Source organism: Calidris pugnax, unplaced genomic scaffold, assembly GCF_001431845.1.
Source record: "Calidris pugnax isolate Ruff unplaced genomic scaffold, ASM143184v1 scaffold144, whole genome shotgun sequence".
Classification (NCBI taxonomy): Eukaryota; Metazoa; Chordata; class Aves; order Charadriiformes; family Scolopacidae; genus Calidris; species Calidris pugnax.
Window position 1 is genome coordinate 5,364,608 of NW_015090911.1, and position 15,978 is coordinate 5,380,585.

The 15,978-nt window shown below is 42.6% G+C and overlaps 1 protein-coding gene across 1 annotated transcript; it reads left to right on the forward strand.

The window, feature by feature from the left end:
- Positions 1-665: 665 nt before the first annotated feature.
- Positions 666-15,331, forward strand: LOC106892311 (urea transporter 2-like). Its single transcript, XM_014949412.1, has 9 exons — positions 666-887; positions 7,221-7,383; positions 8,118-8,307; positions 8,983-9,111; positions 10,211-10,403; positions 11,790-11,937; positions 12,554-12,688; positions 13,639-13,688; positions 14,358-15,331. Exons 2-9 carry the CDS (start codon positions 7,230-7,232, stop codon positions 14,532-14,534), a joined length of 1,176 nt encoding a protein of 391 aa, XP_014804898.1. The 5' UTR covers positions 666-887; positions 7,221-7,229; the 3' UTR covers positions 14,535-15,331.
- The last annotated feature ends 647 nt before the right edge of the window (positions 15,332-15,978 follow it).

The following is a 15,978-nucleotide window of genomic DNA, read 5'->3' on the forward strand; positions in this document are numbered from 1 at the left end:
TCTCTACACCATCCCTCTCAAAAGGTCCCAGAGGGAATTAAACCATGCTCTCATTAGTCTAACAGGTTCCTGAAGTTTGCCAGCTTTTCCTGTGCCCTTTCCCCCAGAATTCATTCTCTTCAGACTTCCCTCTCCAGCCTCTTCTCTGCCTCTCACAGCCATTTCACAGCCTTAGAAACCTCTCAAAAATGCCACCCTTCTGATAGTCCAGATGCCTCCAGTAAGCCAGGGAGGTCAACTTAAAAAAAAAAGAAGAAGGAAAATTACCCCTTGAATTTCTCAAATAACTGATAAAAAGCAATTAAACAATGGAAAGTCACCAGGTCCTTTGTGCCGGTGTGTTAACAGAATAGTGCTTCGCAAAACTACCCAGAAACAGGAAAACTCAACGGGCTGCTGGACACAACATGCCACAATGCACATTCTCAGCTCATTTTTAGAGAAGGAAGGATGCTGAGCTGTCTTGGGTAAGGAGAGGAACGCTGGAGTGGTCGAGCTCAGCTATAGCAAGAGTCTGCTTTGAAGCCTTGCCTCCTTTTAAGTTGTGGAGAAGGAGAAAGGACAGAGTTAAAGGAGAGTTAGTTAAAAAACAATAACACACCAAAAAAAAAAAAAACCAGCAGGGAAGAGGACATTTGGAGAGGCTGTTGGCAAGACACCAAGGACAGAGCAAGAGGAAAGGTGGGGAACTCAAGAGGGAACCTTCTTGATGTTTGCTTGGAGCTCACCAAGTGGGAGGAGAAATGAACTAATTAGTAATATCAGGACAGGAGCCACGCTAGCATATATAAGCTGGTGGGGCATTTTCTTTTTCCCCACTCTTCTGGTGCTGCTTTCCTTCTGTCCTGGCCAGGAAAGCAACAGTCACCCTCCAACTCATCGAAAAGGTAAGAGCACTTTCTTCATTTCTTTTCATAAGTAATGAATGTGCACCCTGTTACTGACTTACCTGGATCTTTCTTCCCACCCCCCAAAACTCCTGATGAACAGCATTTGCACAGTCCTCCTGAGTGAGAGCAGCAAAGGCTCGGGAGGAACACTGAGGTTGGGGAATGCCATAAGAATTTCAATTATTGAGAGTTTTCTAGCAGAGTGAGGATTTATTAGTACTGCTTAGCCCAGTTGGCTGAATCTCTGGGGGAAAAAAAAAAAAAACAAAAACACACCAAAAAAAAAAAAAACAAAAACACACCAAAAAAAAAAAAAACAAAAACACACCAAAAAAAAAAAAAACAAAAACACACCAAAAAAAAAAAAAACAAAAACACACCAAAAAAAAAAAAAACAAAAACACACCAAAAAAAAAAAAAACAAAAACACACCAAAAAAAAAAAAAACAAAAACACACCAAAAAAAAAAAAAACAAAAACACACCAAAAAAAAAAAAAACAAAAACACACCAAAAAAAAAAAAAACAAAAACACACCAAAAAAAAAAAAAACAAAAAAACCTGAAACTCTTTAACATCTCCTTTTACTGCTTTTCTATTCTGCAAAATGAAAAATGCCCAGATAGTAATAATATGCAGTTAATGTGATAGTATCTCTGGATTTCTCTGTCCCCAAGAGACAGGTCTTTGAAAATTGAATTGCGAATGGGCTTAATGAATATTTGAATCTGAGGGATGAGCTTTTTTTTCTTTTGAACTAATGCTTCGAAATGTGTCTTCTGTGGGAAAACGTGAACCTTTGTTTTTTTCAGTGAGGGTCAAGTGCATTACAATCTCTCTTGTTTTGAGGAGCGTGGCTGTGCCTGTGTGCCTTCCTATACATAACACTCTACTTACCCAGCTGTACTAAACCCCCGGTAACATTACACAGGCTCTGCTGGAATCAGAGCCGCTGAGAATCTGGCCCTTTCCTCCTATTGTACTTGGGCGCTGGAATTCCTCTAAAAACAGGCTGTTCACAGAGCTGGTTGCCCGCACACTTCACAGCAACAATCCAGGGAATGCATGATACAAAGGCTGCAATTGTGCCGTAGCAGTTCCTCGGGCAAACAAATACCACATGGTAATTTAAATCCTCTTGATTTACCGAGTAACTCGAATTTTGGCAGGGAGAGAGGAAAATTCCAGAAAGAAGAGAAAGTACTAGATAATTTTGCTGCGTTTAAAAGCCCAATGCCTAGCAACACAGGCACCAGCTCGGAAATAGCTATTACCTAGGAGTATTAAAACAATTAGCCAAATAAAAGCCTCTGTTTTTTTCCCAACTGCACGCACAGCGCTGCTTTTAGCATGTATAAAACTCAACGAATATGTGACAGGGCTTGTGTCCACTTCAGCATGTGAATAAAGAGGTATTTGCAGGCCAGATGTTGCAGGAGTGCAGCACCAGCACCGGTTCTGCTACCCAGCAGCTTTAATGAGGCACAACCGAGATGCCGTAGGTATGGCGTGACAGGGAAGGAGTGTACACAAGGGAAAGAGAAATTCATTTAGGGAGACATGAAGTTGCATAACATCAGTGCTTTGCTACGGGTCATTTATTAACGCTGAAGAGATGATAAAAAAACTCGCAATAGATTAGCTTCTTGGCCCTGTGATGATTTCATTCTCATGCAAGGTAAACATGTCTTTTTTTTCCTTTTCTATTCACACTATTTCTGTTTTCCATTTCACGGCTGATACAAAAGTATTTAGATACTTTTAGCTGCAAAACTTTCCTTCTTGCTTACGTGAGCATCCCTAGCAAGGGTGGCAGAGAGGTATTATCCAACAGCATGAAGGTAACCAGGCAAAGGGAGGCAGGGAATATCTGGAATCACGGGGGAAAAGCAGCAGACCCCCAAATCTAGCTTTCCCTTTCCACAGCACGCGATGGGAAAATAGTTTCAAATAGCTCCTCTGCACTCACAGCAGAGCACAAATCAGTTCTGGCACCATAGAGATGAAGTTCACATTCAGGCTCACTCTGCCTGAGTCCTGCTGCTGCTCCCATGTCACTCCGGTTACACGCCGGCGTTGGGAGCCCGCAGTGCTTTTTCCACCAAACGCTTGGCTGGAGCACCTCTCCAGAGCACACATGAGATCAGGCAGCACGCTGCAAGCTGGGTGTCTGACAACAGGATTTACACAGCCTTTACTTTAAAATCTGAGATCAAAAAAACGCTTTCCCAGACTAATAAAAATAAGAAAAAAAAAAATATTAAATTCAAAATCTTTCCACCCTGCAGAAGCCAAGCAGTCTGTTCCAGCAGAACAGTCCTTTCACAGTTTCTTCCTTTGTGCACCAAAAGAAAAAAAGCTTACTTTGACTGAAAACCATGTTACCTTAGCTTGAATAACAGGTCTTCAAAAGACTGGCCTTCATGCAGTCCCACCCAGAAAAGGCACACTTCAGCTTGAATTAAAAACCAGACATCACTGTCTTGAAATTCTCGGAGCATCTCCATTATTTTGTGATGAAATACCTTTTGTATTCTGTCCTTTCTTAAATAGCTGCTATTGTCTGCTCCCTAAAAAAAGGCAATGTGTTAGCATTTCATTAATCTGAGTATATATGACAACTACTGCTACTTAAAATTCCAAAAAATATTTAAAATGTCCCCAAAATTCTATGCTGGTACTGGTTTCCAAGTGGCTCACTACTTCTTTATACTTTCTTTGGACAACTAAGTAGAAGTGGTTCAAGTCCTCCATCCTCTGTGTTTCTGGACAGATGGGACAAGCACCACATCTGTAGTGACCTCCAAACCTCCATACAGAGGAGGTAGCCAACAGGGCTGGATCTGGGTCTTTATGGTGTTGTGAAGACCCCACCTGAAACCAGGGGTGCTCTTGGCCTACCCTTTATGTACCAGGCTCCTCTGCAGGTGCTGAGGTGTTTCGTAATGGTTTCCTTCCCCTTTAGCATTTATAAGCCGATCAGAAAGATGAACTGAAGTTCATGTGATTTGCCTCTAGAGAGACACATCACTCTCTTATGGACAGGGAAACAATGAACATGAGTTTGATCACTGGCCAGAAGGTGCCCGTGATCACCCCCCCCCAAGCACTCTGATTCTGAAAGAACAGGTATGCAGGGCATTGACGCAGCCTTCATCAGGGGTGAAGTACAAGTCAGGTTGGTGGAAGTGACTCACCTGGTCACCTGGTCTTTTTGCTGTGCCAAGTGCATCAAAGCTGACTTCATTTCTGTCCATGAAAACACACAGCAAAGGAGTTCTGCAGTCTCAGACTTGCACCATGCAGTACTACCTTAGGTATGTGCTTAAGTGCCTTCCCATGGCACAGCAACTCAAAGCGTTGATGAATTAGGGCCTCCAACATGACCCATTTTATTCTCCACTGTATAAATCAACCAGAGTGACTCCAGCACCTGTATGACATCAGTATTACATCCCATTACATCCAGTGCAGCAGAACACCTCCAGAATCCTGTGGTGCAAACAGCTCCTCACCCAGCAGGTGGGGAAACATATTGTGCGTGCTACCACAGGACACACAGCACTGCTCTGTACGTACAAACACAACAGTGCTTGGCTTCATGCACTAGCAACAGAGAAATCCTGAGCTTCATAAAGGGGAGGATTCTTTAAATTGAAAATGTAAATGCACTTTCACCAAATGAAGAGCATTTATCTTGGCTGGAAATTTTGATTTAACCGAAAGTGCAACCAATTCACTTATTCCATTATTTCAGAATGAAATATGAGAAAAGCGAAGGTTAACGAATCAAGGTAATGAATTATAACTGAGCCAGGAAAAAGCCTTCCAGCACCGAGACACCATGCCTAGAAACATTCTCATCTTTTTTTATCCTTCCTCCTCTTGTTAAGCTCCATCCTTTCGTGTCCTACACAAAGTCAAATTCAACACTTTTTGACCTACTGGTCCTGTCTTCAGCCTCTGTCGTGTGGAACCGACCCTTGCATTAGCAGGGCCCTTCCAGAAAAATGTCTATTTGTTATGTGTGCAAATATTTACTACTTCCTGAAGCATCACCATCAGCCTTCCAAGAACATACACTAAGAAATTGGCCAGGATGTACGTTAACTAGCTGTTCCCCTCGCAAAGCCTCAGAGCTGCTTAACCACATGTCTGGGCTTGCAAGTGTAATCCCCAGGGGTGAAGCTGCTTTAGCTTAAGTCCTCAGCACCTGTGGTTCTGAAGTGTGGGTTCTCTTCCCCAGCTGCCAAGAAGGCTTTTAGTGAAGTTGCGAGTCAAGGACTAACTCCAATAATTACATGCTTGTATCATCTTATTTAGATTATCAACTCACAACCTAAATTCTTTACTTCTTGCACAAGTTGTTACTCACCAGTGAGACCTGAAGCAGCTCTGTTTCTGTATTCACTCAACAGCCTAGCTTGGCTCATGTTTTCTTTGACATTCTCTGACATTCTTCTTGACAATTACCAAGGATTAGTCCTGCTCTTCCGGAAAGTGAATACACTCCAGGAAAGGTTTGGTTGTTTTAAATTTGCTGACTTCATAATGAGAATATGCCTTTAAACAAGGGCAACAGAGCTGATGAGGGCTCTGGAGCACAAGTCTAGTGAGGAGCAGCTGAGGCTCTTCCGGAAAGTGAATACACTCCAGGAAAGGTTTGGTTGTTTTAAAGTTGCTGACTTCATAATGAGAATATGCCTTTAAACAAGGGCAACAGAGCTGATGAGGGCTCTGGAGCCCAAGTCTAGTGAGGAGCAGCTGAGGGAGCTGGGGGTGTTCAGCCTGGAGAAAAGGAGGCTGAGGGGAGACCTTCTCACTCTCTCCAACTCCCTGAAAGGAGGGTGTAGCCAGGAGGGGTCAGTCGCTTCTCCCAAGTAACCAGCACTAGGACACGAAGAAAAGGCCTCAAGTTGCACCAAGGGAGGTTTAGGATGGATATTAGGAAAAATTTCTTCACCAAAAGAGTTGTGAAGCATTGGAACAGGCCTCCCAGGGAAGTTTTGGTGTCACTGTCCCTGGAGATATTTAAAAGCTGGGCAGACGTGGTGCTGAGGGACATGGTTTAGTGGTGGTTTTGGTAGTGTTAGGTTAATGGTGGGACTTGATGAAATAAATAATGAATTAGCTATAGGACATTGGTTTTAAACTCCAGTGTTTACAGTTAAGTGTAACTCCACGTGCCTGTATGAAGCTGTCTAGAGCTGTATGAGGTGCCAAAGGGTTTTCCAGAAGCTCCTAATCCAAAGGGCATGTCTCCCATAGGGCACCCTGTTTCTGCCAGTCCCGTGTGGCTGCCCCAAACATTTCTCTTTGGCCTATAACACTCTCCTATCTTATTTAAGTCACGATATTAGTGTCCGCTAAATTTAATAGGAATCTTTTCATTAGTCCCTGAGGATTTCTATCTTGGCTTACACTGAAGAGCAAAGCCCAGTGCAGACAACGTAACACCCAACTGGGCAGCTGGCACAAAAAAGAAGCCAACGTGACCAAAGCAAATGGAAAGCAAGCCCTCTGAATTTGTCCTTCAAGCTCTTAAATCAGTACTGGTTATTTCTAAAGATGGGGCAGCTAAAAGTACTATTCAACACAGAAAAAAAAAATGTATGTATGCATGTGAGTAATGGAGTAAGGGATCATGAACAACCCCCAGGCTAAGACCGTGCTCATGAGAAAGGTTGAGCTGATCCCAGTAGGTGACTGCATAGAGATCCAAATTTTAGGTATCTATTATTGATGGTATTTAGCGATAAATTCAAACTGGAAATATATCTATTATTGTTGGCATTTAGCGATAAATTCAAACTGGAAATATGGGTGCAGCATCAGGGAAAACTTAATCATTGAAGCAGCTTCCTAGATTGTGGTTCAGCTTCTACCACCTTCTGTGTTCAACTTTTATCAATTTGAATCTTGAGGTAAGCTTTAACTTCTGTGAAGCCAGTGTCCTCTCATGTCATCTTGCTCTTCTTGAAGTCACTATTTAAATCAAGAGCTGCTTGATTTCTAGAAAACATGGTATAGCTGAGCAGGGTGTTAAAATCAGGTAAAATACTGTGACACCAGGCTCAGTGGTTCCTTATGGACTTCAAATCTATGACTGCATGAATGTCTAGAAGGACATCTCAGGATTCTAAAAACACTTAAAGGAGGTATGTGCTAATGGAGACATGAGAATCAGATGTTCAAAGTAAGGATTTTCCTCTTTCTGGTTCCAAAATACCATATGGTGAGCAATAACATGTGGTAGAGAGAATAAACTGGGATCAATAAGAGGCATTGTAATCATCTGTCCTTTTTTTCCCCCCATTGAATTTTACCAAAGGGTCAGAACATGAACATGGAGAACAGTGTTGATGTCAAGACAGAAACCAAGGGGGAAAGAAAGCCAGTAAAGCAGAACCCACTGAGCAAAGCAGGGAAGAGAACCTGCAGAGCTCTCGGGTACATCACTGGAGACATGAAGGAACTTGGAGCCTGGCTAAAAGGTAAAGCTACTTTATCATGACTAATTAGAGGATTCCAAAGAAGAATTACATAGAAGGAGTAACAACTAACTTCTTAATAAAATGATTTGAGTTGAAGTATTACAGAAACTAGCCCAGCCCTGACTTATTTCCATTTTGTAGGAAAAAAATCAGCTTTGTGCAGAGATCCAGGTATTGCTTAAATCTTGAGGATGACTGAGATGACATTTATCTCCCAACATGCCATGTACAAAGCCAATTTAGTCCCACAGAACATAACCCGGAATGGTTATTCTGTGCTCTGCCATTCTTCATAACCCTCCCTGTCCTTTCAGCTGAGGAGTTTCTGTCAAGCCTAATGCCACTGTGAAGTTAAATTACACATAGATAGGTGTGTTTGGTCCCCATAATAAATCAGCAACGGGCTACACACACGGTTTGCCATCTGAGGCACAGACATCATAAATTAGCTGGTTCATATGAAACCAGTTCAGGGTGCTTTATAACAGGGGACTCTGGCAACCACACCATTCATCTCAGCTCTTCAGCTGCAAGACTTCAGTGTAGACCACAATAAATCCCAGTCAGGTTTTACAGCCTTGTTGATTAATTGCTTCAGTTGTGCTGCCAAGTTCCACTGCCAAAATTCTTCCTGAGTTTCAAAAAAAAAAAAAAAAAAACCCATCCTGAATCAGTATCATCTGCAGATTTTAGGGGATTATTTTTTTGTTATTCTTTAATTTGATCTCTTTCAGATAAACCTCTCATGATACAGTTTATTGACTGGGTGCTGCGTGGGATATCCCAGGTGATGTTTGTCAACAATCCCCTCAGTGGGCTTATTGTAGTTGCTGGTTTCCTGGTGCAGAACCCGTGGTGGACACTCACGGGCTGTTTAGGAACAGTTGTCTCAACTTTAACAGCACTTATTCTGGGTCAGGACAGGTAAGTACATCCTTTCTCCCTTCGAGACCAGACCAGATGATTTCAATGCTGACTTAATGTGCTAAACAAGCAACATGGATTAAAAGCATGTGTCTAGCCTCCATGGGGTATGTATCTGGTCTGGTAGGACCAGACAGATCTTCTCACCACCTGCATGTGATGCAAAGGGACATGACTGCAGAAAGGGTAGTTGCTGAGAGGACCTGGGACTCAAGCTATAGAGAGGTAGAGAGGTTTGTGCTGGTCTCTTCTCACAGGTAATTAATGACAGAACGAGAGGGAATGGCTTCGAGCTCCAACAGGGTAGGTTTAGACTGAACATTAGGAGAGAATTTTTCACAGAAAGAGTGGTCGGGCATTGGAATAGGCTGCCCAGGGAGGCGGTTGAGTCACCATCCCTGGATGTGTTTAAGAGCCGTTTAGATGTGGTGTTGGAGCATATGGTGTAGGGGAGGACTTTGTAGAGTAGGGTAGATGGTTGGACTCAATGATCCCAAGGGTCTCTTCCAACCTAGACGATCCTATGATCCTAAGTGTTGTGAAATGGAAGGTTGATGCATGAGCCTTGGCAGGTCATTACCACACAAAGTCACGATTGTATGGGGAGGGAGGATGTGATGACAGCAAAGCACTCGCAGGGAAGAAGGTTTCAAGATGGTTTTTTCCTTCACACAGGTCAGCCATAGCAGCCGGCCTGCATGGCTATAACGGGGTCTTGGTGGGGCTGCTCATGGCCGTCTTCTCTGCTAAGGGAGATTACCACTGGTGGCTTCTGCTGCCTGTAGTGCTGGTGTCCATGACCTGGTAAGTCAGATGGCTCCTCTGCTTCTTATTCCAGCTCCACACTGAGGCTGAGCTGTTGTGGTTTTACGCACTATATGGACTACAATAGAAAAGAAGTACAACTGGCACATATGTGCTACTAAATCTGTATCATTATTTGCACTTTTAAACTCAAACGTAATCCTGAAATGAATAAAATACCCACATAATCACAAATAAACCCAACGGGGAAAAGGAAAATTGATGGCTGAACGTATGTAATTCAATGCCCTAAATGTTAGCCATATTGCTGCTATGCATCAATTCATTTCTGTCTCAAGAGGAAAACTATTTTAAGCATTCCTTACCACCATCAACCACAACTGTTTCATCTATTTAAGCCACCATATAAAAACGTCATGAAAATTTACCTCTGCAGGCACACAACCTTTTCAGTGGTCACAAGACATGACGGTTGATGCTAATCAAAACAAACAACTAATAATACTATATTCGTATAAATGACACCATAATCTGCTGGGTATTTGGACAGCAAAAAATTTGAAGGCTGATCTCTCAACCCCAAATGTCTAGTTGGAGATTGCTAAACTAAGCATATCATCTCTCTGCCTGCAGTTCATGTAGTGTTATACTCACTTTAACAAGCACAACTTTGATGTCAGCCATTACTTCTGATCCATAAGTTTGGACAAAGACACACAGTTCACTCAGACCTGGCTGTCCTAAATTCAGTCTACTTCCAGTACTAATAAAAAAAATAATCTAAAACAACAACAACAAACCACTGAGACTGAGTTGAGGAATAACTCCATTAAATCACTGGTCCTCCATGTGAGTGGAGGATCTTGGCTCCCTCACGGTCACCATTTATTCATCAAATTTACCTCATATATTGTATAACATGACAGGAATCTGTACATTGTTAACCTCCCTGAGAAGGGTAGAAAATTTACCAAGTGACACTAGCATATCTGATTTTATCAGAAAGGTTGAGGAAAACAAACAGATTATTTTTTAAAAATAGAGTAAATTTCCTGCTATTGTTTTTTATGTTGGGTTTTTTTTTTTTTTTTGCCTAGCTGACAAGCTGTTAGTGGGTCCATTTTTGTTCTTCTTTCAGCCCTGTTTTCACCAGCGCTTTGAGCTCAGTCTTCTGTAAGTGGGATCTGCCTGTTTTCACCTTGCCTTTCAACTTGGCCTTGACCCTCTATCTGGCTGCATCAGGACCCCATAACCTCTACTTCCCTACAACCGTCATTCAGCCTGCAACAGCAACACCAAACATCACCTGGACGGATGCTGAAATGCCAATGGTAGGATGCCCTGGTGCCCTACAGATAACTGCCTTCTCCATTTACAAAGAAAACCACTACACAGTCATATTATCTTCCTTTATGTTCCTGCATTATGGCCTAGCAATGCAAAATTGCATTTATAAGAGAGCTATTACCCAAAACGTAAAGGTTTACTCTAGGAATTGACATTTTTGATAGCTTGAAAATAAGAAATTTTGGGGTATCTTTCCTTTATTTAGTTGGATCTAAATTATAATCTTCAAAGACCCTCTAGAATCTAATTATCCATTACAGTATGTATACTGATTAGTGCCTCTTAGATAAGATTATGCTGAGGCTACCAGTTAACTCACAGGTTGATTTTGGTTTCCATGTATAGAGAGCTGTGTTTTCAAAAATGCAGTGATCAAAAATGCACTGATTCAGAAATGCACCTCTCTGATTAGAAATGAGCAAGCAGATATCACTGTGGAAAGAATGGTTACAAATATGGGTGCGGGCACGTGCCCCCATATTTTGAGTTAATATTCAAGTGGGACCTTTCCAATGAAAAATTTGTTCTCCTGCATAGCACTGTAAACAACTTAGATAGTAGAGTAATAGCTTTCTCCTAAGGCTCAGAGGACTATTTTGAGTGTTTCCCAGGGAGTGATTAAGAAAAGGAAGTTAATTGACACTAAATAGCAATCCACACAAGTGACATTTCTCAAAGAACACTTACCATGGAGTCTAATTTTATGGGGACCACAAATGGGCTGTTCCATGCAGAGGAAGATAACATTTTGACGAAAAGTGTCTCAAAATTATCTCTAAGCTGTGACCAAGTTGGGCTCTGTCCCACCAACCCTCAGTCATGTTGCTAGTGAATCCATGGGAGTTTCAGATATATAAGCAGATCAGGGACATAGTCTTACCTGAGTAAATTCTTGTAATTCTGGCCAAGCCATTATTGGCCATTTCATCTTCGGATCTGCCCACTCAGAGGTGAATATCTTCTCAAAGGCATCATCTACCAAAAGCACTTCCATTTCCTAGATTCACTGTCATGGTCCATAATGGCATGCAAAAATGGCCAAGTCAGCAGCACATGTAAAGATGACGAGCAACCTTCCACAAAAGACATCTGCAGTTGATATTAGAGCAAAAACTCACCCAAGGAGCTCATGGTTAGGAACAAGGCATGATTCATATTTGTTCAAGGGGAAACCCTGTGGAAATGCCCTGCTGTCTCCTAAGAAGAGCCCAAATTTTCCACTTACAGTCCAGAAAGAGACACTGCATGCAACAAATGCTCAACATGAACTTGGCCAAGAAAAATAGGTTTAAAAAAAAAAAAAAAGAAATTACAAAGCTGATCAAAAAATTAAATTATTGCTTGCTTGTTTGTTTTTTAAATTCCCGCAGCTCCTGCAATCCACTCTGGTCGGGGTGGGTCAGGTTTATGGCTGTGATAATCCCTGGACAGGGGGAATCTTCCTGATTGCTTTATTTATCTCTTCTCCACTCATTTGTCTGCATGCGACAATTGGATCAGCAGTGGGGATGCTGGCAGGTAAGGGTTTGACTTGTGTCACAGATTTATATAAAAGCATGGAGAATAAAAGAGGAACTGCAATGAGTGGAACATTTACAGTCACAAATGTTTCTTTCACTGGAGAATAACTGCTTGAAAAAAAATGCATATATATATATTGTTAAGTTATAAGAATTCTTTTGATTGACTTTCCCATTCTCTTACTTCACTTTATGATGATGAAAAATCTTCAGAAGAAGGAAGCGTATTTGGGGCTGAAATGAATTTTTATCATGAAATACTTCATTTCTGGATATATTCTGATGTTTTTAGAAGCAGCTTAATAAAAACCATAGTCATCAGTCTGAATGTGCAGGCCTCAGGGATGCATTTAGAGTCCACGTACACGCTCATTCACTCATATATCTTCTGCTGAAAACGTACGGCCCAATTCAGCCCAGCAGCACCAGGGAAATTCTGCCACGATTGCATCAGATTAAAAAGGCTTTACTCTTACACTGTAGCAACACGATTGCAAAATAGGAACTGAATGTACCTATGCAGGCTAGAGCCCTAAAAAAGTTGAATTCATGCCATTTCTAGCTGCTTTAATCTCTTTGGCCAAGGAATGACACTTCTTTGACTTATTTTGCAGCACTGAGCTTAGCGACACCTTTCAGCACAATCTACTCCGGGTTGTGGGGCTACAACAGCTCCCTCTCCTGCATTGCCATCGGGGGCATGTTCTACGCTTTCACCTGGCAGACACATCTGCTGGCAATTGCCTGTGGTACGTACCCGAGGGATTTTTGGCTACTGCCAGGTTTTCTTTTGAAGTGAGACACGACGCGTTGACACCGGAGGTGGGCTGAAGCCAGATGGCCACCTCCAGGTGGGCAGGTGGACCTGGGCGAGACTGACGAGCGATGGAGCCGGATGTCAGAGCCATTGCTCCAAAGTCCCCTGACAAAAAAATAAAAGGTGTTGCTTTTGCTTTCAACCAAGAGTTGTATTCAAAGGAAGAGATGCCATCAGTGGACACTGATTGAAATTAGACGCCCAGTTTTGAGGCACTAGTTGTATTTGCTCAACATTGCTGGATGAGTCATATTGTTTTTTCCAATCATAGGACACCAGGTCAAATTCCTTTTGTGGAAAATGACATATCTAAACTTTGAGAAAACTGGAGCTCAAGATCAGCCCACGTCTGTAGTTAGGCAGTACAGTTTCCCCAGTCTATTGAAATGGAAACACAGAATGATTGAAGAATTATTTATAAGGCAATTCCACATGAAATTTCAATATCGCAATGAGCTGGGAGTGAAGCTATTGCTCATTCAGTGCTCATATAAAAAAGATTTAGCTTTGTATCTCATTGACCCACCTGCTAGCCCCAGAGGCAGGGGAGATGGGGGTGGAAGGGTTATTTTCCTATTTAACCCCATCCATCAAGCTACATACTTTCCACACCGGTGCATTTTTCAAAAGCTTCTATTTCCATTGTCACATTTTTCATCATTCCAGTTCTTTTTCTTTTTTTTTTTTTTGTTTTGTTTTGTCCTTTCCATGAGCTCCAGGTTGGAGGGGACACAGTGCAAAGGGAAGGGCTTTAAGAGGGGGCTGTCCAGGGATGGTCATAAGCATTGGTTGAGCTGCCCAAGGCGTGTGAGAGATGTTTGTCCTTGCTGGTCTCCTCCATGAGCAAATAAACTCACCAGCAACTACCTTTCTTTCTCACAGCGCTCTTCAGTGCCTACCTGGGAGCAACAGTGATGACCATGTTGTCTGTGGTAAGTAGTGAATGAACCAAGGTCATTTTTCCAAAGACAAGTTTGAAAATTGCGTATTTTCCTGCCTTGTGAGGCAAAACACCAAAACTCAGAGAACAGTTCAGAACTGGTCTGGGAAAGGGGACGCAGCCTGTCCAGGGGGGTCGATGTGGTTCCCACTGAAAAATGTCACCAACAACTGTTGCCACTTTTCATCCTCAGAGCTTGAATGGACTTCCACAGCTCAGGCCTCACCACCTCTGAGATAATGATATCTCTACACTCTGTGCCAGAACTGATTGGGAAAAGGGCCCTCCACACGTGTAAAGAGACCTCAAATTTGGTTTAACTGCTGTGCCCAAGTGCCAAAAGGCAGTCAGTGACAGAGCCCAGGGAAAAGCTGAATGTTCTGGTATCCAGTCCTGTCTCATCCCCACCCAAGACCACTGCAGATGCACAAAGTGAAGGCAGCCTTCTTGCCAGAGCTGGTAGATGTTGCAGTTTAATGCACAATTACTAGATCTCAAAGAATTTGTGCCTCCCCAGGGAGAGACTCCACGAAAAACTAAGTCCAAGTCAAGACTTCCTTGAGAATGCTTGTTCCAAGCTGCCCAGTTTTGTTCAAGGGTTGGAGGGGTCAAGTGAAAGAAAGTCACATAGTAAATAGGTGGTTTGTATTTTTCTTTGCAGTTTGGGTTGCCATCAGGGACCTGGTCCTTTTGCTTGTCTGCGCTGACCTTCCTGTTAATAACCACAAACAACTCTGCCATCTACAAGCTGCCACTCTCCAAAGTCACCTACCCAGAAGCCAACCGAGCTTATTACCTAGAGATGAAGAAACATCAGAGGTCTTGTTGTGAGGTATAAAGACACAAGAAGAGAAATATTTCCTAGATTTTAAGGCAAGAGCGTAAGGTGTTTCCCCAAAATATGTGATTTGTGTGCTACAAAGACAAAAGACCAAAAAAAGGCCACCTTCTGAGTGCAGAGGCTTTTTCCACCACATTCATTTGTTCTATTTTTATGAGATACGACTGTGCTGTGCTGAACGGACCTTTCCCAAGACCTATCTGTAATGATTTAAAAGCACATATGCCTGAGAAGACACTTGAATTTTAAGCAGTGGAGAAATGATTTAGCAGCTGAAAGGAAAAATCTCTTTGGGGAATCCAAGTCACAGCAATGGGACATAAAGCAATAAAGACCAGAGTATCTCTCAGCATCTGATGGGACTTCTAATTAATGGCTAAAACCAGCTTATGACAGCAATAGGATACATCTTAGAGAGCATCATAGTAACAGAGAAGTGGAATAAAGAGTACCCTTGGCTAAGCAGAAAATTGGTGATGAAGAATTCTACCTGGAGGATCTCTCAAGCCTGGTGGAGATGTGCATTAACAACCATCATGCAAAAGACAGACACAGATAAATTGCAGGTAGCACTGCCAACACTTGCAAGACTTGTGGTAAAAGTCACAATAACAGCAGGGAGGAGGGTGTCTGTCAGCCCCAGCTTTTGGATGTTTTAGTTTGCACTAGGCTCTAACATTTCACGATAAAAACGTTTCAGGCCTACCCAGTTGCAGAAAAAAGTCTGTAAACCGAAGGCCAAGAAAGCAAATGCCAGTGAAAAGAATCTTTTTCTGAAAAAAAGAAAGGGGGGGGGGGGGGGGAGGGAATTAAGTGCCATGATTTTACTTTAATGTCATGATTTTTCTAGATACTTGAACTTGGTCATGGGTTAGCAAAAGAGAGGACAGCAGAAAAATCATTGCTGTGCCTTTCCTACTCAATAAAATGGCTCTGTTCAGTCTGTGCACAAGTAGAATGAATTCGAGCTGATCTTCTTGACCCTTCTTCTCCTTACACCCATCCCCCTCAGCCCACAAATACCAAGCAGCAAAATGCTGCACTGTCCCAGCCTGAAGCTGCTGCTCTGCCCAGCAATGGGAAGGGGATGGTTGGAGGACTGGTGGATGTAGCAGAGCTCTGCAGCTCACTGGCCTTGTGCCACCTCTGCACAGACTGCCAGGGTCTCTGGGTAGGGAAGGAGGAAGCTGATCTCGCACCCAAAGAGCTGGTCACCTCAGTGGATGTTAACTCAGCCACTTTTCTGCCCAGCTCATCGAGATACTTCATCTCATGATGAAGCTGACATCTTCACCACAATTACTCCATATGTTCAGGTCCTTCAGTTGGCATTACGCTACCTGCAGTAATGTCATAGTATCATAGTGTTGTTTGGGTTGGAAGAGACCTTTAAAGGCCATCTAGTCCAACTCCCACTCCCATGAGTGGGGACACCTTCAAC

Excerpts from the sequence above, each read along its gene's own strand:
- LOC106892311 (XM_014949412.1), top strand. The coding sequence starts at position 7,230 with ATGAACATGGAGAACAGTGTTGATGTCAAGACAGAAACCAAGGGGGAA. Across the intron at positions 9,112-10,210 it reads GTGCTGGTGTCCATGACCTG|CCCTGTTTTCACCAGCGCTT; the intron begins GTAAGTCAGATG and ends TTCTTCTTTCAG. Across the intron at positions 13,689-14,357 it reads TGATGACCATGTTGTCTGTG|TTTGGGTTGCCATCAGGGAC; the intron begins GTAAGTAGTGAA and ends TTTTCTTTGCAG.